Source organism: Notothenia rossii (assembly GCF_949606895.1).
Source record: "Notothenia rossii genome assembly, chromosome: 2".
In the NCBI taxonomy this organism is placed as follows: Eukaryota; Metazoa; Chordata; class Actinopteri; order Perciformes; family Nototheniidae; genus Notothenia; species Notothenia rossii.
Genome location: NC_136904.1, coordinates 26,591,744 through 26,618,492, shown reverse-complemented (window position 1 = coordinate 26,618,492; position 26,749 = coordinate 26,591,744). Strand labels below are relative to the sequence as shown.

The 26,749-nt window shown below is 41.0% G+C and overlaps 1 protein-coding gene across 7 annotated transcripts in view; it reads right to left on the bottom strand.

Annotated features, from left to right (window-relative positions):
• Nucleotides 1-8,666: 8,666 nt before the first annotated feature.
• Nucleotides 8,667-26,749, bottom strand: part of uacab (uveal autoantigen with coiled-coil domains and ankyrin repeats b) — a 48,325-nt gene continuing 30,242 nt past the window's right edge. For 5 of the 7 annotated variants that reach the window (XM_079663452.1, XM_079663451.1, XM_079663449.1 and 2 more), the window contains 17 exons: nucleotides 24,458-24,546; nucleotides 23,091-23,155; nucleotides 21,136-21,193; nucleotides 20,266-20,336; nucleotides 19,835-19,941; nucleotides 19,191-19,372; nucleotides 18,490-18,527; nucleotides 17,948-18,004; nucleotides 17,490-17,597; nucleotides 17,149-17,181; nucleotides 16,393-16,485; nucleotides 16,158-16,188; nucleotides 16,018-16,067; nucleotides 13,077-15,779; nucleotides 12,725-12,877; nucleotides 11,915-11,980; nucleotides 8,667-11,175 (listed from right to left, as the gene is read on the bottom strand). In XM_079663452.1, the coding sequence (XP_079519578.1) occupies nucleotides 11,104-11,175; nucleotides 11,915-11,980; nucleotides 12,725-12,877; nucleotides 13,077-15,779; nucleotides 16,018-16,067; nucleotides 16,158-16,188; nucleotides 16,393-16,485; nucleotides 17,149-17,181; nucleotides 17,490-17,597; nucleotides 17,948-18,004; nucleotides 18,490-18,527; nucleotides 19,191-19,372; nucleotides 19,835-19,941; nucleotides 20,266-20,336; nucleotides 21,136-21,193; nucleotides 23,091-23,155; nucleotides 24,458-24,546 (3,976 nt within the window). In that variant the 3' untranslated portion in view covers nucleotides 8,667-11,103. The remainder of the gene's footprint in view (nucleotides 11,176-11,914; nucleotides 11,981-12,724; nucleotides 12,878-13,076; nucleotides 15,780-16,017; nucleotides 16,068-16,157; nucleotides 16,189-16,392; nucleotides 16,486-17,148; nucleotides 17,182-17,489; nucleotides 17,598-17,947; nucleotides 18,005-18,489; nucleotides 18,528-19,190; nucleotides 19,373-19,834; nucleotides 19,942-20,265; nucleotides 20,337-21,135; nucleotides 21,194-23,090; nucleotides 23,156-24,457; nucleotides 24,547-26,749) is intronic. The other 2 variants (XM_079663453.1, XM_079663450.1) reach the window with 1 other exon arrangement.

Sequence of the window (26,749 nt, the reverse complement as noted above, 5' to 3'; positions counted from 1 at the left end):
TAACTTTTAGTACATGGTTCATTTAACGTGGACATCCAATACTGTAGTTGAAAGTTGACATTTGTATTCAAGAGGGCATTTACAAAACCTAATAACTTTGGTGAAGGTATCATATATATTTTGCTCATTGCACCAGTTTGGACTTAACCTTTTTAAAGCTGTTTACAGTTTTCCCTTCAATTGGAGTTGATTTAGACAGTTTTAGGTTGAAGATCTGATGAAGCCCAACGTATTTCTTTATTTTATCTGCAAGGTCCATACTTTGAACTTTTTCTATTTTTGTATGCCTTTACTTTATCTCACTGTTCTCTTTATTAACATATACATTTGTGTGTCTCTATTTGAATTTAAATTAACAATGGTCTATCTGAGCTTGTTGTGAAAATGTGTTGAGTAGACACATTACAGAGAGTTTGCGATTGTTCCCGCCACTACTTGTGCTGGTAATAGGGTTGAATCATTCTCTCTCTGTTGACCCTCACATTGTGTCCATGAGTGTATTCAGAAAATATTTAACCCACTATTTCAATATATTGTTGCACTGAACGGATACAATTACAACTCAAAACAGGTCAAAGTTCACACTGACAGCAATACACCCACGAGTACAAAACAATAATGCCTCCCACATGTGTCCGAGGGCCACGCTGCAAACACCCCCGTCTGTAACACATTAGAGTGTATGTTCCTATAAATCACCGGCAAACTGTGTGAAAGCACTTGTGGTCGAGAGGAACAATATGGAGAAAATATAGACAGTGTGCTGGTGTAGCTTTTTTTTACTTGCTGTTTGAAGTTGTTTCCAGTTTGTTTTTATAAACTTTAATGATTAGTTGTACCAAACCTTTTTATCATCGATTTATTTTAATACCGTATTTAAAATATGAAACATATGATATTACAACCACCCTTCAGGATATTCTCCACCAAATCAAATCCATCAGTGAGTGTGTTTAAATTGACCTGAGGTTTATCCTGGTTTTGATCAAATAGGGATATGTTTTTAAATGGATTAACAGGATGCTGATACCCATGTAAGCTGTGATTGATAACAAATGCTTGACCTCTATTTTTTAATACCAAGCAAAAAACTTTGTTCCACCTCACATTTCAAAACACAGAACATTCAAAACCTCTAAAAATAGGTAACCCTAACTTATTCAAATTGAATTGGGGGTTAACCTTAATACTTCAATTCCCACTTACCTAAAAAAACAACAACAACGCGATAGTCAACCTCCTCCTCACCTTGAAAAAACACTGTCTCAAATGATAGACAGTAATTGGGCTGTTGGGCTGCTATAACCCATCAGATTCATAAGGGGAATATTAAACAACTATTAATAACTACAATTGTCATGCTCATCTTGAGCAGAACTCACATTAAGCAGACAGTGACGATCAAGTCAAATGGACAGCGACAACAAAAAGCAGATGTAGTGTGGTGAAGAAAGACTGCTGGAAGTAGTTTTATCACTCCAGCACAAGACCAGATGTTTACATTTGATCTTCCTGCAGTTCACAATCCCAGGGGGAGCGTGTTGGTATTAATAGGTTCGAGAGGTTTGTGTGTGTGTGTGTGTGTGTGTGTGTGTGTGTGTGTGTGTGTGTGTGTGTGTGTGTGTGTGTGTGTGTGTGTGTGTGTGTGTGTGTGTGTGTGTGTGTGTGTGTGTGTGTGTGTGTGTGTGTGTGTGTGTGTGTGTGTGTGATATAAGTGGGTCAGAGATGGGGTTCCAGGGAAGCCCTGGTAGGTCAGCAGGCGAGCTTGGAGGTTTTTTAGCACATTTCTGGGGAAGGTGTCCATCTTAATGTCTTTGACCTCTCAGGTTGAATTCAATATTTGTTGTGTGGATGATTCATTAACATTTCCCTTTGGTCTCGCCAAGGGAACAGTAAATTGGCCAGGGGAAAGCTCTCTCTGAAGTGAGGCCATGAAAGTCAGATCTGTGAGATGCCTGCCTGCTAACACACACACCTTGCATGAATGTACACACACACACACACACACACACACACACACACACACACACACACACACACACACACACACACACACACACACACACACACACACACACACACACACACACCTCTCTGCAGCTCATCAAAGCCAACTAACCCTGATCAGGTGAACAGGAGCACTTCCCATGAGATTACAAACTGGAATGCAGGAAACATCCAATCAGTGTGAATTTGCATCAAAGACACACGAGTCATCGCCCAACAACGCTGAGATCACAGCAAACGCTTCGACGCGCTGACATTCTGAAGACAGCACGCTGTATTCAAACTTGTGTTGAATGCATTTAAATGATGTTACACAGTGGGGGTGGACGTAATAAGGGGAGAGTGACGAGGTTTGTCTTTTTCAGAGTCTGTGATTAAATGAGAATGCTATTCACTGTTTAGAGAACATCACAACAAACAATTAGGATTTCATCATTTATTTATCTTGTAGTTTTTTTCCAGGCAGTAAACTGAATCTCCTATATTTGGTCCACCTGTCGCATTATCGCCAGGAAACACTTTTAAGCAGCACAAATCGAGACTCTATTAAATCTATTATATTTTCATGCAACCTGATCAAGCCAAATCAGAAATTGGCTTGATATGGACCTTTACACAAGATGATATCAGAATCAGAATCGGTTTTTAGTAGTTAAGTTAAGTAGTTAAGTAGGTTAACACATAAGAGGAATTTGCTTTGGTATATGTGGTGCATACAAAGACATAGAAAGAAGCAAAACAAAATAAAAATAGGACTGTTATGACAGCTATTTTAAAAAAACTATTTTGAGACTATTCTAACAAATTAACAATATTTTCATATGACATATACTATATAAAGTGGAGAGCTGTGCTGATTTAAAAGAGGTAGTGTGGAGAAGAAATGTGCAACATATGCTGGATTTAACATTTTAAAAAGAACATGATATTGTTTAATTCACTTTTATTTGGCAAAAGTTACCCTTTTTTCATTCAGTTGAAGCATTGTTGACTAAAGCATTGTTGACTTAAGATTACCAAATGTGGAAAAAAGGAAGGAATGAACACAGATGTTTTACAGCCTGTTTACATGTTGTGAGCTCCTGCCCAAAGGAAAGTTTCCTTTCAAGTGTCTAATGAGATGGTGTGACATGTTTAAGTTGTTCAGCTTTAAAGCCCCGGCTCCATCCTATAAAGTTGATTTGAAGCCACACGGAATTAATATCTAGGATCCAACATGACGATAACTCAGCAAGCGAACCCACGGCCCAGACCTGGGAGAGGCTTTGAGTGTTTGACCTTTTGACCTCCAGGCTACCGAAATCCCAGCTCTGGTCTGCTGAGGAAATGAACCCCTGAACCACTATATCATCATCATCATGCTACTACAAAGCAGCACTAAAAGCTAATTCATGTTGGGCAAGAAGCTGCAAATTAGGCAAGAGTTAGACACTTTAAATTAGTCTGTTACTCAGATCAAGAACTTCTGTCATGTTTGTGAAATGTACTAACACAAATCATCCGTCCAATTATCCAGTGATACATGACCGTGTTATTTCCTGTGTGCTTTTTTTTTTTAAAACAAGAAATAGATAACCTTTTTTCAAGCGCCTACTCATTATACAGATGTTTGTTGCATATATTAAAGTATGATACACTTTGAGATATGCCTTATTGCTTACTTTCCGAAAGTTAGATGAGAAAATGTATCCCACACTTATGTCTGTGCATTTAAAATGCAGCTGAAGCCAGGAGGTGAGTCGCTTAGCCTTGCATATGCATCACTGCTCCCAGCTGTTGTTTGCCAAGAAACAGCACATAACCGAACAACATGACGTTTTTAAGGTAGATTGTATTATGCTAACCAATGGCTGTAGCTTCACATTTGCCCTCCACACATGAGTATAAACAATCTGCTTATCCGTCTCGCTGTTTTTTTGCCAAATAGGTTTGCATGTACAGTGAATTTCCTTTTGTGTAAAATAAATAATTATGTACTCCATGGTGATTTCTGATGAAAAGTCATGTGTGTTGTCCGCAGCTCGTCCCTCAGATAGTCCCTTGATCCTCCTTAGCAATGGTCATGTTCTCCCTGGCAACGGAATAGAGTATTCAATAATCATAAATATAAATACAGAATAAAAAATAAGTTTAAAACTTTATTATTTTAAGCACCTTCTTTCGTGAACTATGTGACATGCAACACACATTGTGATCTTTTCACTAATTAAAATGTACTGACTGACTGCAGGTGATTAGCTTAGCTTAGCATGCAGACTGAAAACGTGAAACAACGCCTATTTAATCTCTTGTTTGTTTAATTCATACACAAACATAAATATGGTTTACAGTGAGATACATATTTCTAAACATTCAGTTGCTGCAAATGGTGGGTTTAAGTGCCAAAAGGTTTTTAAACTTATAAGTTCAAATATTTCTCCCAAATAGAGCCTCAAAGAGCCTAAATATCCAGACCACTCAATTCTCCATCTCCATATTAATCCTGAGTAACATGTACCAGTTAGTGTTTCCTGTATCACTGAGCCACCCTTTGTGTCAGCGGTCTGTTTCGGCTGAACTGACTGCCTAGCCAGCGTGCCATCCCAAGATACCACAACTTAAAACCGCGCAGCAACCAAACGCCAACATAAAATCAGCGTCAGGCCTCCAGACCCATAGTTTTTCATCCAGTCCTCATCATGGAATCAAGCAGGCCTTTTCCAACCGCACTAACAAGCTCAAGCTAACACCCCCAGGCATGGCCCGACGTCTTTAAGATGATTGAAGCAGCCAGAAGCGGCCTCAGCCATGTTTCCAAGCACCAAGCAACCCCAAAAGCCTTATCCTATTAAACCACATACACCGTCTCATGTGTTGCGCCACAAACAGACATGCAAAACTGGGCCGATTTTCCGTTTGAGAGCGAGAGATTGTTGTGAAAGAAGCGGTGGGCAGGATGACAGTCAGAGATGTGGCGGTTTGGGCTCCATCTGTTTCTCGCTAAGTCAATGAAGGGAGGAAGAAAAAGCTGAGCAGATACACTAAGCATTAGCGGTTAACCAACTACTAATGAGGGGAAAAAGAAAAACATTGAACTCAGATGAAACCATTTAGCATACAGCGGTGAACAGTATTCTAACTGGGTTTCAGGGAAATAGAACACTCACGTAAGTCCATGTGCAAAAAGCAGACGGGTATAAAGAAGTTGAGTTTGGGCCTGTTTCTAATTGATGTGTGCGTGTGCCTTTAACACCATCCTCAGAGTATATGCGTGTATCCCGTACATGTACTTCCACACCTTTGATACAGCAAATGTCCGGGGCACTGGGCTCTGGTGTAGTCTTGGCATGTAAAGCTTGATCCTCCTGCCAGGGTTTGAGGCTTGAGGCTTTTTCATTCCTCTGATCGCCTCTTTCCCCCCTCATCTACCCCCACCACCTCCAAGCTCTGGAATAAATCCTGGGAAATGAGAGGGCCTCCTGCCCCTTCGCTGCTACTCATTCCCAGGTGTGCAAATCCCAGGTCAACCCAGGATCAGACAGTGACACAGCCAAAATGTTAGACAGAGGAATAATAAATGACGGCGGATAAAGAGCAGGACGTGAGGTGAGGAGCGAGAGAAAGGTGAGAAGTGTGGAAAGAAAAAGAAACAAGATGAAACAAAAGAAAGAGATGGAGGAGAAGGAGCTTACTTTTGGGAATGTGAGCCATGCTGAAACCATTCAACTCAAATCAGCACCATGTGTCCTCCAGAGCCTTATTATCCCATAAATGAACTTTATTGAGGCAACAAAGTGCTTTGGAGCTCTGCAAAAACATTAAAGGGGCCTTGCCTGTCTCGGCCTGGAGCCAAGAGAAGTCCGATTCCTTAGGGGACTAATGAAAAAAAGAGAGGGGCCCCTGGCCTCGTGTACGCTGCCCCCAGTGCAGCCTCAACGGCACTGCCTGAGTTATGGCCTATTAGTGACAGAGAAATAGTTAGCAATTACACCAGGGAGACAAATATGGCGCAGACCTCTCGACTGAACTGACCTGTGGAATTAACCAGGAAGGAAGGATGACAGACAGAAAGGTGAAACAGCAGAAAGGAAGCAGCGGGAGAGGAGGGAAACACAAATAAAAGATAGGACAAGCCTCGTTATACTGGGAACCTTTTGGAATTTGAAGTGCAATTTCCTGTGGTGCTCACAAGTGCATTCTCCTAAATGAAATGGGTAAATTGACACAAAACGCATACAATTTCAAATGTTGGAGGTTTACAACGACTCAAGGCATGTAGAAATTCCTTTTTTGCATCTGTGGTGACAAATAAATGTTGTCCGTCGTCCATAGTTTGGCTGGATATAGATAACGCAATAATATCATTAGTGAGAATTATTCAGCCATGTTAATCATTTCCTGAATATCTGATATTGTAAAGGCCCTTATTTCAATATAAAAGTCCTAGTGCTATGATGAAACATCATCATCATCATCATCATCATCATCAATAGTGTGCTGGGTGCACTTTACTGATTTTACACATCAGACTCTGTTTACAGGTGTTGAGGAGCACTACTGAAAACGTTTTATGAAGGCTTTTGTCCAGAGGGAGGTGCAGAATTGAAATATAGTTTTAAGAAAGGAAACTGTGGCTGAGGCTGAAGAAGTTTAAGAATGAAAAAAAGAAATCTGTTAGTGTAGAGTTTGAAAAAGTTAGTTTAACAGACCTCATCTCTGCTTGAAAGCTATTTCATGTGTTAGGTATTCAAAACAAAAGTGATCACATTTCCTGTAAAACACAAAAAGGCCCCTCAGTTTCTGTGATACAGTGTGAGGGGATTTCTCCAGGGAGAGGTGGCCGACTGCTGTGTGAGATAACAAACGTTCGTGACAGCTCGTGGGACAGGAAGCAAACATGTGAGCGTGTATCTGATGTCTATTAACCGCCCGCCTGCCTCCTCAGCCAGCTCACCACTCCAGAGGCATGCGGTGTACGGCCGGGGCTTACTCCAACATAAATAAAGTCTCTGATCCTTCTCTGGATGAAGAATCTTTTATAAAAACGGGATCCTTTGCGGTCGGTGAAGGGGCAACAGTGGTAAACCAAAGGGCCGCAAGTGGATGTATGGGACTGATTAGGAGCCTGGAAATGAGATTAAAGAGAGATCTAGCAACAGATTGAATTGTATTTGCCATAATTGCTGAGAACAGCTTATTCAGTGCAGACCGCAGAAAAGAGAATCATAAAACCAAGGAAGGAGGAGGGAGGAGGGAGGAGGGAGGAGGGAGGAGATGAGGGAGGGCTGCCACTTGAAACCAACAAGCTTTTCTGAAGAAATCAAACCCAGGACAAGTCTTGTATCAATTAGAGTGTGCGCATGTTGTGTTTGTGTGAACAGAGGATTGTAAAAGGGATAAAGTTCTCCTTTGGGCTTAATTAGTAACCTTGATTATTTTCAGGCCAATTTAACCACACAGTGCTTTCTTTGAATGGAAAATCCCCCAGTGCCGACTGTGTATGCAGAGAATGTATCTGAAATGAGATAACTGAAATAGGCCTGACCTCAGTTCTCATCATCCCATTGGAAAGAGCTTTAATGAAAAATAAATCTTGTGATGAGAAAAAAAGAGAAATCAATAGAGGCTCAAAGATAAAAGTGAGCGCTGTGTGCCAGAGAGCTACTCGCTCTCATTCCTGGGTTGATTGTACTCAGAGTGAAACCACATGAACCGAGCGCTTCTCACAAGGGGAGAAAAGGCGTGTGGAGCTAACCGCAAACATTTACTGTACCGCTTAAAGCCCCTGAACACTTGGTATTTCTCTGTCACATCAAATATTCATAACACGGAACATTCAATATTCAATGAGCATCAAGTGCAGAAAAACAAACCCCACACAATGCTCCATCAGGTTGAGTGGGTGATCAGATTTGATTGACAGTCCGGAAAACAAATGCTCTACTTGGCACTAAACACAAAAATCAACTGAGGCTGATTGAGAGGTCAGATTTACATGTATATGTACATTTTACACTTATATTCAATTTCATATTTGATATTCCATTCCTTACTCACTTAATGTGTGTACATATACAGTATATATAATATCCTGCTTTATATTTTGTTACTGTACATTTGTATCTCAACATGTATATTTTTCTACTTTTTTTAATGCTATTTTATTTCTTTTTGAGATGTTTACATTTTGGATTGTTTATTTCTAGTCTTTGAATTTCTCTAATGTACAATGCCTTGTCTTTTTATGCTGCTGCAACGCAAGCATTCCCCAAATTGAAATCAATAAAATATTTATTATCTTATCTTATCTTACATCAGGTATTTTCGTCGGTGTAGAAAAAAGTGTAGGACCAATTGATGATTTAACCAGATGGTGGTGCTTAAAATGAAAAGCCACTGAAGGCATTAAAATGCGCTGTGTGGGAACCATGAATGTCTGTACTAAATGTGCCACCCCATAAAATAGAAATTGATCTTATTGAAAGCAGTAAGTAAAACATTTGCCTGTTTGTGGCACTAGGGATCAGGAAGTCACCAGAGTCAGAAGGATTCATCCTTTGGGGAGCATGAATATACGTGCAAACATTCATGGCAATTCATCAAACATTTGTCGAGGTATTTCCGTCTGGACTCAAAAATGCTTGAAGTTCTTTAATGACAAAACACACTGAACAAAAAAGTAGTTTCTATGTTAGGCACTTTTATTGATTTTGTATTACTGATTCACAAACAAAAGAATTATTGTCAACCTATTAAAACAGATTGGAGTACAGTGTATTTATTCAGAGATTTACATTGATTGAATTTAAATAGACTATGTTAACAGTAGAGGGAATACAGTAAGTGTTAATCCTATCATCTGCATAACAAAATGCAAAAGGTATTTTCTAAACTATCTGTTGGTTTAAACTGAGATTTTGGCCAAAATATAAAAAAAGAGAGCGAGAATTATTAGTTGGTAGTGTTTTAACCGGGAGGTAAAGACAGGAGTGCTTACAAAAACTAACCGTTAAGGTGTTTGTCTATCCACATAAATAAAGGGAACTTGTCGTTCTACTTCCAGACCTGCTGAATAACAGAATTGTCACACTGTAGTACAGTAATTAGAGTAGTACAAAGCTATGAAAAATATATCAGTGTAAAGGCATAAGAGACTCGCTCAACAATCACAACACCACTACACGACACCATCAAGATTCACACAGAGCTGCTCAGGGGTACGCAGAGTTGCTCTAGACGAGTTCACCGCTTCAGAAATCACAATTTTTATCAAGCCGGGACATTTGCTGTCTTTGGAAAGTAGTTTTGTGTACAACCAATAATGCAAATCAACAGCTATTAGTCATTTTAACTCTGAAAATGTAGAGTACCAATTCACAGTTCAAATTCTATTCTGACATTTCCCAATGTAATGCAGATATCACAGCATCCAACAACAACAGCTGCCTACCCCTAGGCCACACTGACTATTACAATTTCTATCAACTTGGCCTGCCAAGTCTCTCCACTAGAGGACACTCTGGTTCCAACAAAAGGACGACGTGCCACTGCAAACGGTAGGACACAGCAAAAGATCTCCTCTCTATGAGTCAAATACAGCACAAAGCATGTCCAGACTGAATAAAGCAGACTGTATGCGTGACATGACTCCCAAATCTGTCACATAACTATATCTGCCATTAAATAAAATGGCGAGTAGTTTTAGATTAAGGTCTTTGGATTTTTTCTGAAAATGTGTCTGCTAGTTTGGACCTGGTGGAGATGATAACCACCAACAATATGAACAAAGAAAGAAGCAAAGGTCGCAAGAACAAGCTGACATGAACAAGGTCAAAGGCACAATGAGTAGGTTTTAGAAGAAACTATGTATAGAAATAGAAATCCCTTTCGATATTTGTATAATATTTGTGGCATGTCTGTAACTGCAGACACTGCAGCCCTCTGCCTGTATATCAATCTCTATACAAAACAAATTGATAAAAGTGCAAGATCGTAAGCACTGGCTAAAGAGAAAGCTACAAGAATGGTGGACACGGCACCAAAAACAACAACAAATATAGCAAGGTGAGATGTCAAGCAGACAAAGCTTGTTTCAAAACTGCTGATGTTCATTTAGTTGTGTTTACCATTGGCAACTAACACAACTACTCATTGTGCCTTTAAAGAATAGGTTTACATTGTTTCAAGTCTGCCTTTAACAGTTAATTGTTTCTTCCTCTCTACAACAGGTATACAGGGGTCACCTGATACTGCTGTTTGAATGTAAGACAGAGGGGACACATTCCACTCTGTGAAGTCAAATCAAGTAGCTACCTTCTAAAAAAACAGAGATGTTTTTGCGAAATGTACTCGTTTTGTTGCGATGTCCCTACAGCTCAGCAAGGAAACACAACAAGGAATTTGTTCACTACTTTTTAGTGTCCTTACGAACAGAAAGAACAATTATAGCAAGCAACATATATGTAAGTGTTCAGACTTGAAACCCTGTGAAGCTACCCTGAAGATGTTAGCAAACAGAAAGAAGAAAACACAGATGCACCGTATGAGAGCTGACTGTCCGGAGGGAATGTGAAAAGTGGTCTTTGAGATCGTGTCCATTTTACATTTCAGGGTAATCTAAGAATGGGACCTACATTTGAACTAACGCTGCATAGCACTGAATATGAAGCTTGATATAAATGCATAGGTGTGTATTATAATTTATCATAGATCTGAAAGAATTGTATGAAATCTCATTTTCACATACTGTAATGATCAATACGAGTAATTGAAATTGAAATTGATAAAATCCTTTTCTTTGCTTAGTTTTCTGAGTTTCTACTGGAGATCAACCTCTGTATCTACACCGGTATCTAAAATCTACAGTTATTCATTTGTACCCTAAAAATGGAGGTTTGGGAACCAAAGAGGGGATACCACAAAAAATTGCCTGTTTGGAGAAATTGTGCCGGATGACAAACACATAGTCGCATACACACACACGCACACGCACACACACACACTGGGCACCCACAGGGGCCACAGCAGGGAGCTCAGCAGGGGGCTCAGCAGAGGAAGATGATGGGAGAATGATGGTTTTGAGTCCAAAGGCAGCGTTTTGTTTCGTCGGAGGAAGCTTTAACACACAAACTCCTGTCTCATGCGGATGATCTGTAGTAAGGCGGCTTGGACGTCTTCATCCATCTGGCCCTGCGTGGAAAAAAGAGCCAGAAAAGAGCTTCAGCTGATCAATCTGCACGGATATTTCCCTCTGTAAGCTCTGTTGTCAATTACGCTTCAGCTCCTGAGAGACACGGTGAACTCACATTAACATTATGGAATAAATTGGGCCGAGTACATATTGTGTTGTGCAGCCTTTTTGAGGTTCCCTGTTTTGATGGACCATTAGCGTTGTTATTATTACATGTTCCCGAATCCATTTTCAAATGATCAGCAGGCTTTCACAACATTTCACTGAGTGTAAACAGATAAAGTACCCCCTGCTTTTGGATTTTGACGCTTCTCTAAAAGTTGGTTTTGACAAACACACAATCATGATTTAATAAAACTGGCAGGGTTTCAAATACATTTCTTTCGGTTTGTCACACAAGCCTCTGTTTCTCCTCAATAATGATGACTGCATGCTAACTACAGTCATGCAGATGCTGTTGTGGCAGCTCCCAATTACTTTCTGTTTCCATAAGGATGTTAGAAATGTATGACTACGAGTAACATCATAATAACATCTGTGAGTGAAGGGAGGTTTGCTTCATTAAATCAGAAAAGGGTTGCAGGGAATGGCCATGGATCTACACAGTGCGGGTTACAGCTAAATGTATGATTCTACCTTCTATGAAATCAAGAGCGTTTTTAATTAAAATCATTAATCTCCTCATTTTCTGTTCACAGTTAAATGTGCTCTTCAATAAAGACGATGAGATGAACTTACCTGTGCTGCACTGAGAAGATGCGTCCTGTAAATGGAAACCACCTCCCTGTGTTGCCTCTCAGCATCCTAATGGAGCAGAGGAGGAAGAGAAGAAGACAACACAGAGGTTATTGTTAGTAACAAATGCACAGTGGTGCTAATACTGACCTGGTGCAGTCACTGAATTTCACATTATTATATATGATACACCCAACTGTTAGGATAAGAACTGCCATTTTTATTTTTATTTAGTCATGATGTTTGCTGGGAAAAAAATCAACAACAGTAACTGAGATGTTGACTCCTTATTTCCCCTGTATTTATCAACTAAAGGGGATATACATGGTGCGATCACTGTTAGTCACTTAGTATGTCTATGCTCCTGTAGTATTTTGGCCCTTTATGAGAATTTTTTTATCATCCAGAATATTTTACATTGTTTATATTTGAGATACTATTTTTCATTTAAATATTATTTGTAATTGTTAATTCTCTATTGCATTTTCAGCATTTTAATAAAAAAAAAAAAACTGCTTCTGTAACTAAAGAGTTTCCCAAATGTGGATCTATCAAGTAGAATATAATAGAATTCTTTATTGTCATTATATAGGTACAATGCAAAATAAACTTATATCTATCTATCTACTTATGGTTGTTTTTAAAGCAAGGTCCCTACCTTTCTTAAACAGCACATTTACTAAATGTCTGGGCCCAATTCACTTATTACTCATGGTTTGAAGTAGATAACACAAGGAGAGTTGCTGTGCAGTTTATCCGATGAAACAAAAAGGAGAATATCAACGATAACATGATTTCCATATGTCCACTCACAGCCAGCTGTTGCTGCAGGTTCTTGATCTGGGCGTGGAGTGTGTCGATGTGCTGCGTCTGCCTCTTGTTGGGCGCGTTGCTTGTGATTGCCAGCTGGGACAGACCGTTCAGCGCCTGCTTCAACCGCTCAACATCTGTCAGCAACTCTGTGATCTGACACACAAATATTACAACATTACTTTATGAACCTTTAACAAAACTGAAAGAAGAGTTATATGCCTGGAAAAAGAAACAGATTTTCTTTCAAAGAAACCTGTTTTCTATCTACAGTATAGTACATTAAACGTGTTAAACACACATAATCCAGCAAAAAAAGTATAACAAAAATGAAACTATGACAGGTGTTTACTACCTTCCTGTCTTTGGCTTCAGTCTGCTGCGCTGACGTCTGAATCCTCTTCTTCAGATCACAGATGGTGCCGAGCGACTCCTCGTATCGTTCCTTCAGCTCCCTCACTTCCCTCTCGATGGCGCGTCCCTTCTCCGTGACCTCCTCCATCTCTGTGCGGGCCCTGCCCTCCCCCTCCCTGGCGTGCTGGGCCTCCCTGCGCGCCTCGTCTCCCCCCTCTGTGGAGCTCAGTAGTTTGCTGCTCAGGGCGTTGGCCTGCTCCTCCAGCTGCTGCTTCTCCTTCTTCAGCTGCTTTATTTGGTCTTCTTTGTAGCGGTGATTCTCCAGAGCCTGAGTGGCCTGCAGGAGCTCAGATTGCAGAGCGGACACATCTTCGGCTCTCTGGGCGTTGTTCTCCTCCTCTTCGCGGAGAGCCAATCGAAGCTGGGTGACCTCGGCCTGCAGGGCGTCCTGGGCCTCGGCTTGATGACGCAGCAGGGACGCTTGATCCCCGCGGCGTTCCTGAACCTCTCTCTGCAAGGCGCCCACCCTCTGCGCCTCCTCCTGCTGAGCCTCTCTGGCTTTCTTACAGTCGGCCTGCGCGTGCTGCATGGCGTCATGGAGGGCTTTAAGCTCTGTGTCGTATGTTGCTATCCGAGTTAACTCTGCTTTCAGACGCTCCTGGAGGTTCTGGATCTGAGCCTTGCTCAGGGCCTTCTGCTGTTGAAGATCAGCCTTCTGAAGCGTTGCCTCCTTGTGCTGCTGCTCCAAGCTGGCCAACTTCTGAGTTAATTCCTCAATGTGACCCTTGAACTCTTTCTCCACATTCTTGTGCTTTTCACTGGCAGAGTCGAGTCTCTGTTGGACAGATTCACTCTCAACCTTTAGTTTGTCTTTGTCCTGCTGGTTGCCCTCATTGACAGACCTCTCCTTGTTATACTTCTCTTCTATTTCCAACAGCTTCACTGTCAACTCCTTCACCTTGGCACTGTGAGAGTGCTCCTTCTCCTCCGCCGCTGTCAGTGGGATGAACTTTGACAGAATAGCCTCCTGAATGGTATCGAGTTCTTTCTTCTGCGCCTCCAGTTCTTGGGTGAGCTTGATGGTTTCCTCCTGAGCGGACACATACCTCCCTGACACTTCGTTAGCTTTGTTCTCTGCCTCCACAATTGCAGCATTCAGCTGGTCTGCGATAGCTTTGTGCTCTTTTACACTTATATATTCTTTTTTCATCTCCAACAGGGCTTTGTCCAACTTCTGTTTCGACTTATCGTTTCCTTCTTTCATATTCTTTAATTCTTCTGCACTTTCTTTTCCCTTGGTCTCCAACTTCAATATCTCAGCTTTGGCTCTCTCCAAGGTGGAGCTCAACTCCATCTTCACTTGCTCGTGCTGCTGCCTGGGAACGTACTCTCCCTCCAAGCTCTGTTTCAGAGTCTGGCTCTGCGTGCTCAGCTGCACACACTCTTTATCTCTGTCTTCACATCTGCTCTGCAAAGCTTCAAGTTTCTTCATCATGTCGGCGTTCTGAGACCTCAGAGCGTCCATCTCCCCTTGGTGTCTCTCGCTGGCGCTCTGCACACTGCTCACTGCTGTCTCCTGCAGCGCTATCCTCTCGCTCTGAAGCTGCTGGACTTGCGCCTCTGCTTTTCCGTAACGTTCGCTGGCTTCTACCAGTTTGTCCTCTAACTCCTCCAAAGCTGTCACCATGTTCCCCCGGGCTTCATCGTGCATCGTCATGGGTACGAAGTCGCTCTCCATCCTGCTGTTGAGCTCGTCCAGCTGCTCTCGTAGTATATCCCTCTCCTCCTCACTTTCCTCCACCTCCTGAATGAGAGACTGGCTCTTGGTAGTCACGTCCACCAGTTTCCTTTTCAGAGAAGCATTCTGCTCTTCGAGAGCCTTCAGGATCCTCTTCTGGTCCTCAGCAGCCCCCGCTCCTCCCTGGGATGAAGGACTATCCAGCTTTCGGTGAAGCTCTGCCACTTCCTCCAGCACGCGATCGTAGTCCTCCCTCAGCTCGGCGATCTGCCGTTCCTTCTCGTCGACTGCGTTGCTCAGCAGGTTCTTCATGTTGTCAAACTTCTCAGCTGGTACCGTGTGGCCCTGTTTAGCCAGGGTCTCCTTCAAATTGGTTTCCATTTCTAAAAAGGCTTCTGCTAGTTCATCTCTTTCTGCAGTCAGCGCCTGCAGATCTTGGTTCAGACTTTCTGCCTCTGTTGCCAGCTGGTTCTCGCTGCTCTTGTACTCCTCCAAGGCCTTCTCGCTCTGTTTCAGGCGATTACGAATGCGACCCACTTCGGCGGAAGCTCCTTCATACTTGGCCTTGATGTCCTGGAGCTGGGCGCGCAACTCTTCGGCCCCCTGGCCCCCCAGGTGTTCCTTAACAGCGACTACATGGGCTTGCAGCTGTTTGACCTTACACTCAGAGTCCAGCATCCTCTTCTGGACGTCGCCCAGGGCGTCCTCCAGCTCTTGGACCTGCTGGTCGGCCTGTTTCTGGATGGTGTCTCGGCTCTGGACCAGCTCCTGGCACTCTCGGTTTTTACGGTTCAGGGCGGATTGAAGCCGTGCCGCATCTTCATCCGAAGCATGCTGTCTCTTCTTGACCTCATCAAGTTCTTGTAGGAGTGCGTCCAGTTCCCCAGAGACTGCCCAGCCCACAGTGGACGGACCCTTCTCTGAAGATCTGGAAAGCGAACGCGCCATGGGAGCATTCTTGAGCATCTGCAGAGAAAGATGAAATACATATTAAATCAGCATTAATAGTCATTTTTATTTAAGCCCCTTCATTCAAAAGTTAAAAAGGTTCCTCAGCTTTCTTTGCCTTCTTAGTTGGAATTCTCTCGGGCAATGAGGATCTGAACAATGTATAAGCAGTTTCATTTGTATGCAGGTCCTAACTCAACACTGCATTTTAAGCGTTTGAAAGCCATGTGGAACTGTTCCACAGATAAACACGTACCTGATCAGAATCCAGGCTTTGAGCTTTTTTCACCAAAATGTTTTCTTTACCTGTAAGACAACAGGGTACAACATTCAAACCTCCTCATACTCTGCAGCTGAACTTTGAAATAATCTTAACAAATGTTTCTCAATGCTTACCTTTGATGACAGACTGTCCAGAGTAATCTCCCTGTGAAACAAACAGATACACATACTCAATACAAGTGTTTGGGGCTTTTTAGACGGATATTATTTTGTAAGACTTTTTATGTATATTTTTTCTTTTCTTTTTAAAATCTACTGTCTAGTTAACTACAGTCATTATCCTTTTTAGAACCTAAACCAAACATACAGTGTGTTTTAAGTCTGAATACACATTTATAAATTCGCTGACCAAAGTACTCCGGAGCTGGACTTTGACCGTTTCTGGGCCTCGAGCCCCTTCCTCTCTTTCTTTGGTACCACGTAGCACTTTCAACTGGTCCTTCTGATCCAGGAGGAAGGAGAAACAAAGCACATCAAGAAATGACTATATTGAATTATTGAGAGATGGCAAACACACAAAATGACGCTTTACGAAATAAGTAAAAAAGCATAAAATTAACTTGTATTTACTTATCATTGTGTCATGTATCATTCATCAGTTCAGGAACAATTGATCTTATTCATGACATATAGAAGGGCATGCATCTGAATTATATGTATGCACAAAGATATGTGAGAGGTTCGTACGTTTTTGTGATTTTAAAGCTCTTTTGCCCTACTTCCAGACGAAAACATCATTTATTTATAGTTTGTTTTAGGAAGACTATTTTCTACTATCCTGAATGTGTGGACCTGGTAAGATGTTATTAAGTTAAGTAACAATCGAGTTGCATTCAAACTGTGACACCTCCCGTTTTCTTTCCTTCACTTCCAACAGCTCTGTGTTGATATAGCACCACTCACTTATGTTTAGGTCTCAGAGGTCATACGGTAACTTAACACTGTCTCCACACCACACTAATGACTGCTACGGCTGAATAATAATGACACGTTCAATACAATGTGTATCAAGGTTCTTTAAAACAAATGTAACCAAGGAAACAATAGGAGAACAAAACAATTGATAATGAGGCAAACCATGTCCAATAAATCATTTACTTCATACCTCTTTCTGAGTGTCTCCTACAGTGACCTTTTCCTGTAGATGAATAAAAAAAGATTGTAAATACAGTCAATTGAGTAACCGACAATACTCCAATACAATTGAATGTTGTTCGATATTATTCTGGCAGCTATTACTGAGCAATCTATTATGCTCACTGAAAAAGAAACACATGAGATTAAAACGTATGATGAGGAAAATAAATAAAGAGAGCACGACTATTTCTTAGCTTTTATATTGTTATATTTGATTATATCTCACTAGACCTTTAGTTTAGGACCCTCAGATCTACCCACCCACAGATATAAACAGTATTCAAATGAGAAACATGCATGTTTTTTCACCTGTGTGAGTTGTTGCTGCAGCATGTTGACCTTATCCAGCAGGGCTCTCTGATCCTGCTGGTATTTCCTGAGATTCTCCTGCAGGCCCTCGTTCTGCCTCTCCAAGTCCTGAACAAACACCCCCACACACACACACACACACACACACCCCCACACACCCCCACCCCCACACACACACACACACACACACACACACACACACACACACACACACACACACACACACACACACACACACACACACACACACACACACACACACACACACACACACACACACACACACACACACACAACCATACACATTTGAACCAAGCTAAATCCAATTACCGTACTGTCATAAAAATAAGAAATCAATCACTTATTTATGGACATTGATGTCCTAATGACTCATTCTTACAAAATAAATGAGTAATTGTGATTAATAGGCTGGGAGGCTGAAGTTATACAGCACTTACATGTATGACCTGATCCCTTCGGTTAACCTCAGCTGCCTCTGATTTCTCCACTGAATGCTGAGGAAGAGACAGGATCTTTTTAACGACCATGTTTTAAAGATATAACATGACCATAGGCTTTACACACCTTAGTAACAACTCTCACTTTAAATCACTAGATGGCAGTCATACATACCTGGGCGGCAGTGAACACATAACATGTTCACAAATTTGCCACAAAAAACATTATATAAAATGTGGAAAAAGTGGAAGAACAAACAGAATCTTGAGGCGCCAGGAGTCTAAGCATTTGAATGCCGGAAAGAAAGAATTCTAAAGTGTTAATGTCAATAATGGCTTCTGGGTGCAAGCAACCCCGACCTTTGTCATCTTTTAACAAAAGAGATAATACAAGACGTCAGTTTATTGCTATTCCCATCATGCTTCATAGACATTATTTAAGTCCTATAGATTAGAATATGTAAAGCATAGAGAATAAAAGCTGATCTTTGATAAAGGAGAGGTTTGATGGATATGGTGCGTCAGTAAGGCTGCAGGTTTACCTGTCGCTTCCACTGTTCCATCTTTGCAGCCTCCTTATCTGGAGAAAGCAAGAAAACAGCAAGTTCAGACTTCCTCCTACGTTTTATCAAGATTGGACAAAAACAGGTATGTTTACAGAGCAGTGTGACAATAAGGAATGCACACAAGAAGGCAAAAAATGCATCAGAAAATATGGTCACAGGAAATGATTGTAAAGGTCAATCCTATGGCTCAAAATATTGTGAGATATTAAAACTGAAAAGTGTTGAAAACACCTAAAGACATAGAGACATGAAAATAAAAACCCATTCAGAATAATGCGACAATATTTAAAATCTGCAAAGACAATCATTCGGAATACTACCTAAAAAGCTAAACATCCTCAAGGTATTAGCTGTTTTTGCATGCATGTATGATTGTTTCCACATCTTTCCACAAGTGTAATTTTAAGGCACAACACTGGAGATATTATGCTCTCCATCTAAAATCACCTTTCACTATAAACAGAAAATATAACAGATTATCTTTATTAAACAAATGGTGAGGTTAGTTTAAAAATTACGACTTCAGTGGATTTCAAAACAGCACTTCCTGGGCTACCTATCTACAGGCTACAATTTAAGAAGTTAACCTTCCTTTCTGCTCTACACGTCTGATCGTTTTTTGCTATAATCATGCAAATGGTTTCAAACAAACTGCTTATTTTTTGTCTGACTCTGACCTCTGGTGGATTTGTCCAGGTAACTTTTGACCATCGCAACAAGCTCCATGTTCTTGCTGATTCGAGCGTAGTGTAAAGCGTCGTGACCTAAGCTGTCGACTGCCTTCACGTCAGAGCCGCTCTTCAGCAACACCTCCACTGCATCCTTACAGCTGTACTCACAGCCCAGGATCAGCGCAGTCCTGAGGGGGTCAACAAACAGAGTTCATGAGGAAAAACATTCACAAACTAGCTATGGAACAAGTGTGTAGCAAAAACAACAATTCACCTTTTATTTTGTTTAAATTATTTAAAGCCGGGCCCTATTTTTCCTGTGTATGTCCCCACATGGAGTTGTCTTTCTAATTCCTTTTTTAAGAATAGTTTTTGTGTTAAAAAAGCTGATGAGAAACAATACCATACACATTGTTGATGATACATTTAGGACATGCTCAGGCACTCATATGTTTTAAAATGTATGAAATCATGACAGTACTCCAATCTATAGAAATGGCTCTAAATAGTGTGACTCTTTGTAAATGTTTGTATTGTTTGAAAGATTGTCACTGCAGGGAACTCTCCAGGAATGATTATTAAAATTGACATTTGCAAAGCCTTCAGAGACAAACAACACCATGGGGGGGGGGGGGGGGGGGCTTTCTTACTTGTTCTGTTTGTCGCGGGTGGTGAAGTCGGCCCCTCGCTCCAGCAGGAGATGACAGATACGTGGATGACACATCTGGGTTGCCAGTACCAGAGGTGTCCTTCCATCCTGGAGAAAAACAAAATACACACGCAGAAATGAACACATGTACACCCATCCAGAAAATCACAGGTATGACAGTGCCACTCAAAAAATCTAATTGTAGAAAGGATCACAATAGAGAGTGCTCATTGGAGCTGACTGAATTCGTATTTAGTGAAAAGCTTTTTGTGCCTCTCTAACTGACCTTACATGAAAAGGTAAAAGCCTTTAAGGAGAAGATCAAGATCAATATTATTTTCTACAATGATAACTGAACAGGTAAAATATCTTAGAAGAGGCCACGAAAACTGGGTGAAATGGAGTGTAAGAATAAATAAAATCAATTCTCACAAAATCAGTGGCATTCACAGAAGCGCCGCTGTCACAGAGTAGTTTCACACTGGAGGAGCAGCCAGCCATGACTGTGGGGGAAAAGAGTGAAAACGACTGCAATCACATTTATCGCTGAAATATACATCCATCTATCAGGTCGAGCCACAGCATGGACCAGGTTTATATGCTGAAAATGTGAAAAGCATCACAAGCACATTTTCACAATATTATACCAGAACCTTTTGTGTAAGTTGGCAGATATTATCATCCATGTGAGCATGACATCCTCTCTGCTAAGGGACTGAACATGTAGTTGAAGAGCTGTCTGGGTTTTCAATGATTTTAAATATTCATTACTAAGGTAAGTCAAAAATAGGGTCAAGTAGTTAATGAGGTCAACATAGGCAGCGACAGGGAGGTGGACGAGGCTGCTTTAGCTACCATTAGTGAGCCATAGCAACCCCAATAAATGTTTGTGGTTTAAGCCCATAATTATATTTTAATGTATAAATAAGTGCATTAACAATAGCCACTGAAAATCAACAGGGAGAGGTATCTCTCTCTCTCTCTCTCTCTCTCTCATCACGTACTGCTTCAGGGCTGTTCTGCATATTGAGATGCACCCTCTAATTTAGTCTTAGTCATTTCAAAAGCACATCCATTAGCTTATCCGTGGGGCTTACAATAACAAATTATGTTGTAAGGGGGTCTTGCTGTCGTTGCTTTTTTTCAGAGCACCTGCATTGAAAAGTAAAGTAGTATTTGTAGAAGAGTGAAGTTAGAAACTGAAGAGTGGAGTTAGAAACTGAAGAGTGGAGTTAGAAACTGAAGAGTGGAGTTAGGAGTGGAGTAAATTATAGTTCACTCAGTTTCAGAGTAGAGTCTTACCAGCATCATGTAGAGCTGTTCTTCCTTGTAGGTCCACATTTCCTACTGGACTATTGTGCTGCAAAATAACAAAGAAAAGTTAGAACAACTGAATCAAATTGATGTTCACACAGTAGAGTCTAAAGGCACGGTGCCATCCTTCAAAGCACACAAAGGCCCCAATTATACATTTTGAGATCCAATTAAATAATGAGTCTACTTGATATGATAGTGTTGATCCACTTGGCGCTCTTCATCATAGCAAATTAGCCAACTCCATAGATCAACAAAAGCAGAGTGGAAAATTATTTTGGCTTGATTTGGTTGTTTTTGAGTCATTGACCCTAGGCTTGATTTCCTTTATTCAAAGTTAGAAAAACAAACTATTTAACTACTAAGTGAGGTTGGAGAGCCCAAAACTCTTACAAGGCTGTTTCAATAGAATAGATGACTTTGTGTATCTGCCTCGTGATTGTGTTCCACTCCAAAATGTAATGGGATCTTTCCTGGCCACACATTTTCACCAAGCTAAAAGCTAAATGAAAATCGGGCAAAAATATTTTCCTTTACCCTGCTGACAGTCAGACAAACAAACCACAGGGAAAACATCATCTTATTTGAATTAACAATAAAATCATTTCAGTGATATGGATCAGATGAATGGAAGACTCTACTCCAAAAAAAGGGAAGCCCACGGTTGACTTCTTTTAAAAAAGCGTTTAATAATTGTTCAATAATGTAGTTGTGAAAGTAAGTAATACATGTTCACAGTGGAGACTGCGAGGTAACAGTGTGCAGGTCACTTTAGGCTAAGTAGCGCTGCGCTGATTTGCTTATGACATCTCTACCCCGGCATTCAGGAGAGTAGGACTGCAGTGATGAGGGTCCGCTATGAAAGCCTTGAGGACTCAATGCTAACGGGGGCCCCATGTTGCTGGGTAGGCTTGGGAGGGAGCTCAGGCCTCCCCTAAAAAAAACAACTCTCTCCAGCAACAAGGGCCAAAATTGAGCAGCGCTCTCAAATGACAAAGCGCAGAGGAGGGGGGTGTAGAGCAGCAATGGGAGCTGACGGTGGAGCATGGAGGGGGGGGGGGGGGGGGGACATCCTACACCTTGAGGGTTCGGGCTGACGGAGGGAGATAGTGGAGGTGGAGGGTGTTGGCGTCCAGCTGCTATGTCTGGTGTGATGACGGCACCCAGAATGGACGGCAAGTTTGCAGCAGGGCAGGCTTGTCAACACGAGCGACAACCCGCCTGCCAACAGCAGAGACCTCCGTTAGATCACCACCCTGAGAGAGAGAGGTGTGGGCGGGGGAAAGGGCAGGGACGCTGTGAGAGCACAATATTGCAGAGATAGCCCCCTGATTGTAAACACATAAATCCCCCAGAGGGGCACGGTGACTCAACAGGGCCGACTGGTGACCGATACGGAGTGGGCTCAGCTGCCAGAGCTCTATGGCAATAATTATTTAAAGGAACGGAGAGAGAAACTGCTCTGACTGGCCAGTGACTGGGACGCTGCTCTGCGCAGAATACATACAGTAGAGTCCAACACACCAACATGAGGAGCAAAGTGAACAAGCTAGAATAACCACCTTGCGATAAAATGCCTCAGCCAAACAGTAAAGATGCTAAATCTGTCCACCACAATACATTTCCATTATTGTAAACCCTTTTACATTTTTTATAAATTGTCATAATAAGTCTGCATAAGTGGCCAAAAATAGTTTTTTTGAGGTCAAAGCAGCCTTTGATCAACCAAAACAAAACAAAAAATCAAGGTGGATCAAATTTGAGGACACTTTTCTCCAGGCGTACTGACAGACGAACATACTCACAACCAAATAACATAAAGCCAAAGACTTTATAAACCAAAACATCCCATACATATGAGATCATATTGTGCAGTTTGGCAAGTTTTTGTTCACAGAAGTATATATTAGTCGGGTACAAATAGTGTTAGAGATGCACTTTACCTGCAAGAGTTTCTGCACACACAGAGAATGTCCATGTCTTGATGAGAGATGGAGAGCATTTTTACCTGAAAGGGATAAATGCAGCAATCAGAAAATGAAATAGATTCACAATCAGGAGATGGTTTTGTACGCATTTGTACAAAAAACAATCACTTAACAACCCTTCATAAAGGTGCTTTAAAGTCATAACCATACTGTGGGAAATCGCACAAACAAAAAGCTACACTGCACGTAAGACCATGCTTGTATCACTTTGACAACTCAATGTTCTTCTAAAATATATTTTTCTTGTAACAAGCATGAGTTTATTGAGTGCATTACTGTTAAATCCCACACCACGAGTATTGATCCCAGTGTGTTGTTTAACAGGCATTAGTGAGTCACAGATTGACCAAAATAATGTACAAGACATACACAATACATAATGTACCAGATTGAAATGTACATCAAGCCCATTACTTTTCATGCGTCTGGATATATTCGTATCATTTTGAATAACAAAGTCCCCTTAAAGACAAGTCCATGTCACTGTGACAATAATATTTCTCAGTAGTGCCCAAAACCAGGATTGGATAGTTCATCAACAAAAATGAGCCCTCTCACTAGATTACCATTTGCACATTTCCTGTCACATTTTCAGGGTTGCTCAACCATGCACGTTCATTTCTTATCTGAAAGGCTCTTTTGGTCGATCTGTTTCATTTGCTGAAAGTTTACTTGCTGGTATAACAATCTACGTGTTTATTTTGCCTTCACTAGCTGACTGTTGATGTTGAAGAGTTTATTGACATATTTCATTTCATTTATAATATATCTTTGGTTTGCATGTCATGCAATCCAATATGAAATGGATTTAAGTTATGGCAAAGTGTAAAAATGAGACCAGAATGCTACCTTTTGAAAGTAGGGATGAGATCACTGCATGTCTCTTTTTCATTATTCAGCCTACTTCCACATCCCCATTAATGAATACAATGCTAATCAGCAATCTGTTTCTTTGAATCAACTACTCAGACCACTTAATAACACCAATGTTCTATGTATGACATCCTCCTCTCCCTCCTCTTAACAGGAAATAGGGTCTGGCACAAGTACCGTAACCTACCTTAATTTATTATTTGATGATGTGAAAATAACCTTAAGTCTACTCTATGTTGTACAATGTGGTTTATTTTTCACCTATTAAGACTTTGTATGTGGTACAAGTCTAAATAAACTGTCCAATGTTTTTGCTGTTGCTGCAAACTGTTTTAATATTATCCTAAGTGTATCCTTGTTGATATTTTGGGAATCGACAAAATATTAAAAACACTTAAAAGTATATAATTAAAGCTCCAGGTTACTGCTTTCATCCAACCTGAACTCACCCGTGGCATCAGTCGCAGTGACATCCACGCTGTGTCCCAGGATGAGGTTAAGACACTCCAGGTGTCCTCGCGTTGCAGCCAAATGAAACCTGCAAAACAAGAAGGTAGATGAATGAATAATGAGAGAGGAAATCAAACAGAAGGAGTTGGAAATGAGTATATAGCAAGTAGTAAAGAAGTGCAAGTGAAAAGGCGATAGGGTGTAAAGAGAAGGGGGGTGAGGGTGAAACTTAAGGACAAGAGAGAGACAGGGAAAGGACGCCTGGCTCCTTGCTATCAGCAAGATCAGCATTCTTGAATCAAATAACAAGAAACCTCAGAGTCTGTCGTGACCCCAAGGCGAGTAGGAGCTACACACAAACAGCATTGCCAATGTATCAGCTTCCTTGTTTCATAGCCAAGTACTGTCACATGGACCTGCAAGAAAAGGTTGATCAAGTCTTAACCAACCTTTCTGTAACCCCTGTTTGTTTCTATTTGTAAACGTAAACACATTTTAAAATTACAAAATGAAATATCAGGTTTGCCTCAATATCAGCTCTCCTCTTTGCATAATGTGATAAAACTAAAAGGTCTGTATTGTAACAAACAAAATGACTCATCAGCAATACCTAAATATCTTTCACTCACAAGTTATTAATTTCAATTATTAATTTTGAAACAGGTGTTGAGGCCTTAAAACTTAAGCCAACATTGACAAGAAGTCCTTAACAAAAGAAGATGAGAACTGGACAAACTCTACGTGCTAATGAGGATCAAGTCATTTGAGTGAATGCTTGAGACGAGCTACCAAATTAACCTGGATGTTTTGATTATTAGTTATTTGCCACAAAGTAAGCATAGTCCTTACTTAATTAGGGAGTTTCATATTCTCTATGCGTTTGTCAAAATAACTTTAAACATTACTTTTGCCTGGAAACATTCCCGTTTCCCCTCTTGAACTCAACCCACAGCAGCACTGCCACCCCCGACCATCAAGGTCTGCAGAGCACTTGTGTGTAAACCAATCTCAGTCTGTCACCCATCGAGCTGCATGGACCTGTTTATACACTAACCCCGAGGTATCTGCCGAGGAGACAGCTAGGCTGTCACCTCAACACTGCCGCGGGTATTAAAAGCAGTGTTGATGGCCAGGAGATGCCGGTCCTCTGGGGAGCAGTGAGGGTCCCGAACTCTCGGAGCAAACGGCAGACAGGAAGCCGAGCAGAGCTATCCAAGTTAGGGGGATTTTAACGACTAATGTCTCTGACCTGAATTAAAAACCCATAATGGCAGACTTGAACTATGGGTAAGGGATTTTCTCTCAGACGAATAACAATGATGATCTCTGTGCACAGCTACCAAGACGTTTAACACTGAAAAGGGATGGTTGTGAACTTTGAAGATATATTCTGCTTACCCAGCTGGATACCTCATTACAATCCTTTGAAAGGAAATGTAAGAGACTAATGAGTCGGGCTTAAGCAGAGCAAATGTATTTTCTTGGACTTATTGTTCGTCACTTTGGATAAAAGTGTCAGCTACATGTAATGTAATTTCATCTTCACACCTGCTCCTTTGGCGACTTTCAGGTTGATAGTCTACAGGAAACAGTTGCTATATTTAGAGAGCGTACAGTGAAGAGTAAACTAGAGAGTATGTGCTGGTAGCTGAACCATATACAGTGAATGGTTAAGTGTGTCTCTAAAGGCAAAACAGTTAAATACTGTGACTGTTGGAGCTTCTCATACTTCTAAATCCTACTCTGTTATTTCTGTCACACTTGTTTGACCTTTGGTACACATTGTTTTAAAAAGTCTGCAAGTCTTCTGATGCATTTACGTGCCAGTAGGAAGCCACAACATTTATAATATATTAGTTGGAAAGCTAAACGCTTGGTTGCAAGATAAACTTGTAAGCAGCATTATTCATTTTTAACAATGTTTTCCAACACATTGTACATTAACAGTCACTCAAGTATATTTAACTTAAGCAATCTTTATTTTTTGTATCTACATTTATCAAGAAGAACAACCCCACCCAAAATCAATTAACTAGCCAACAAGTACTGATAGGACACCATTTCACCCCTGGCCTGCGACATAACTTAAGCGTTCATTCAGCTCTATGGAAGTCTATAAAGTCCATTAATGCAGCTTTAAAGAAAACATAATCCTTTCAATGAACCCATGTTTTCTGAGCTTTTTTTTTTTTTTTTTTACAACACAGCATGTTTTGCAGTTGCCTTGAAAATCTATTCTCAAAGAGCACAAAATGAATTTAACATACGATGGACACGCAGCAGTGCCTTTA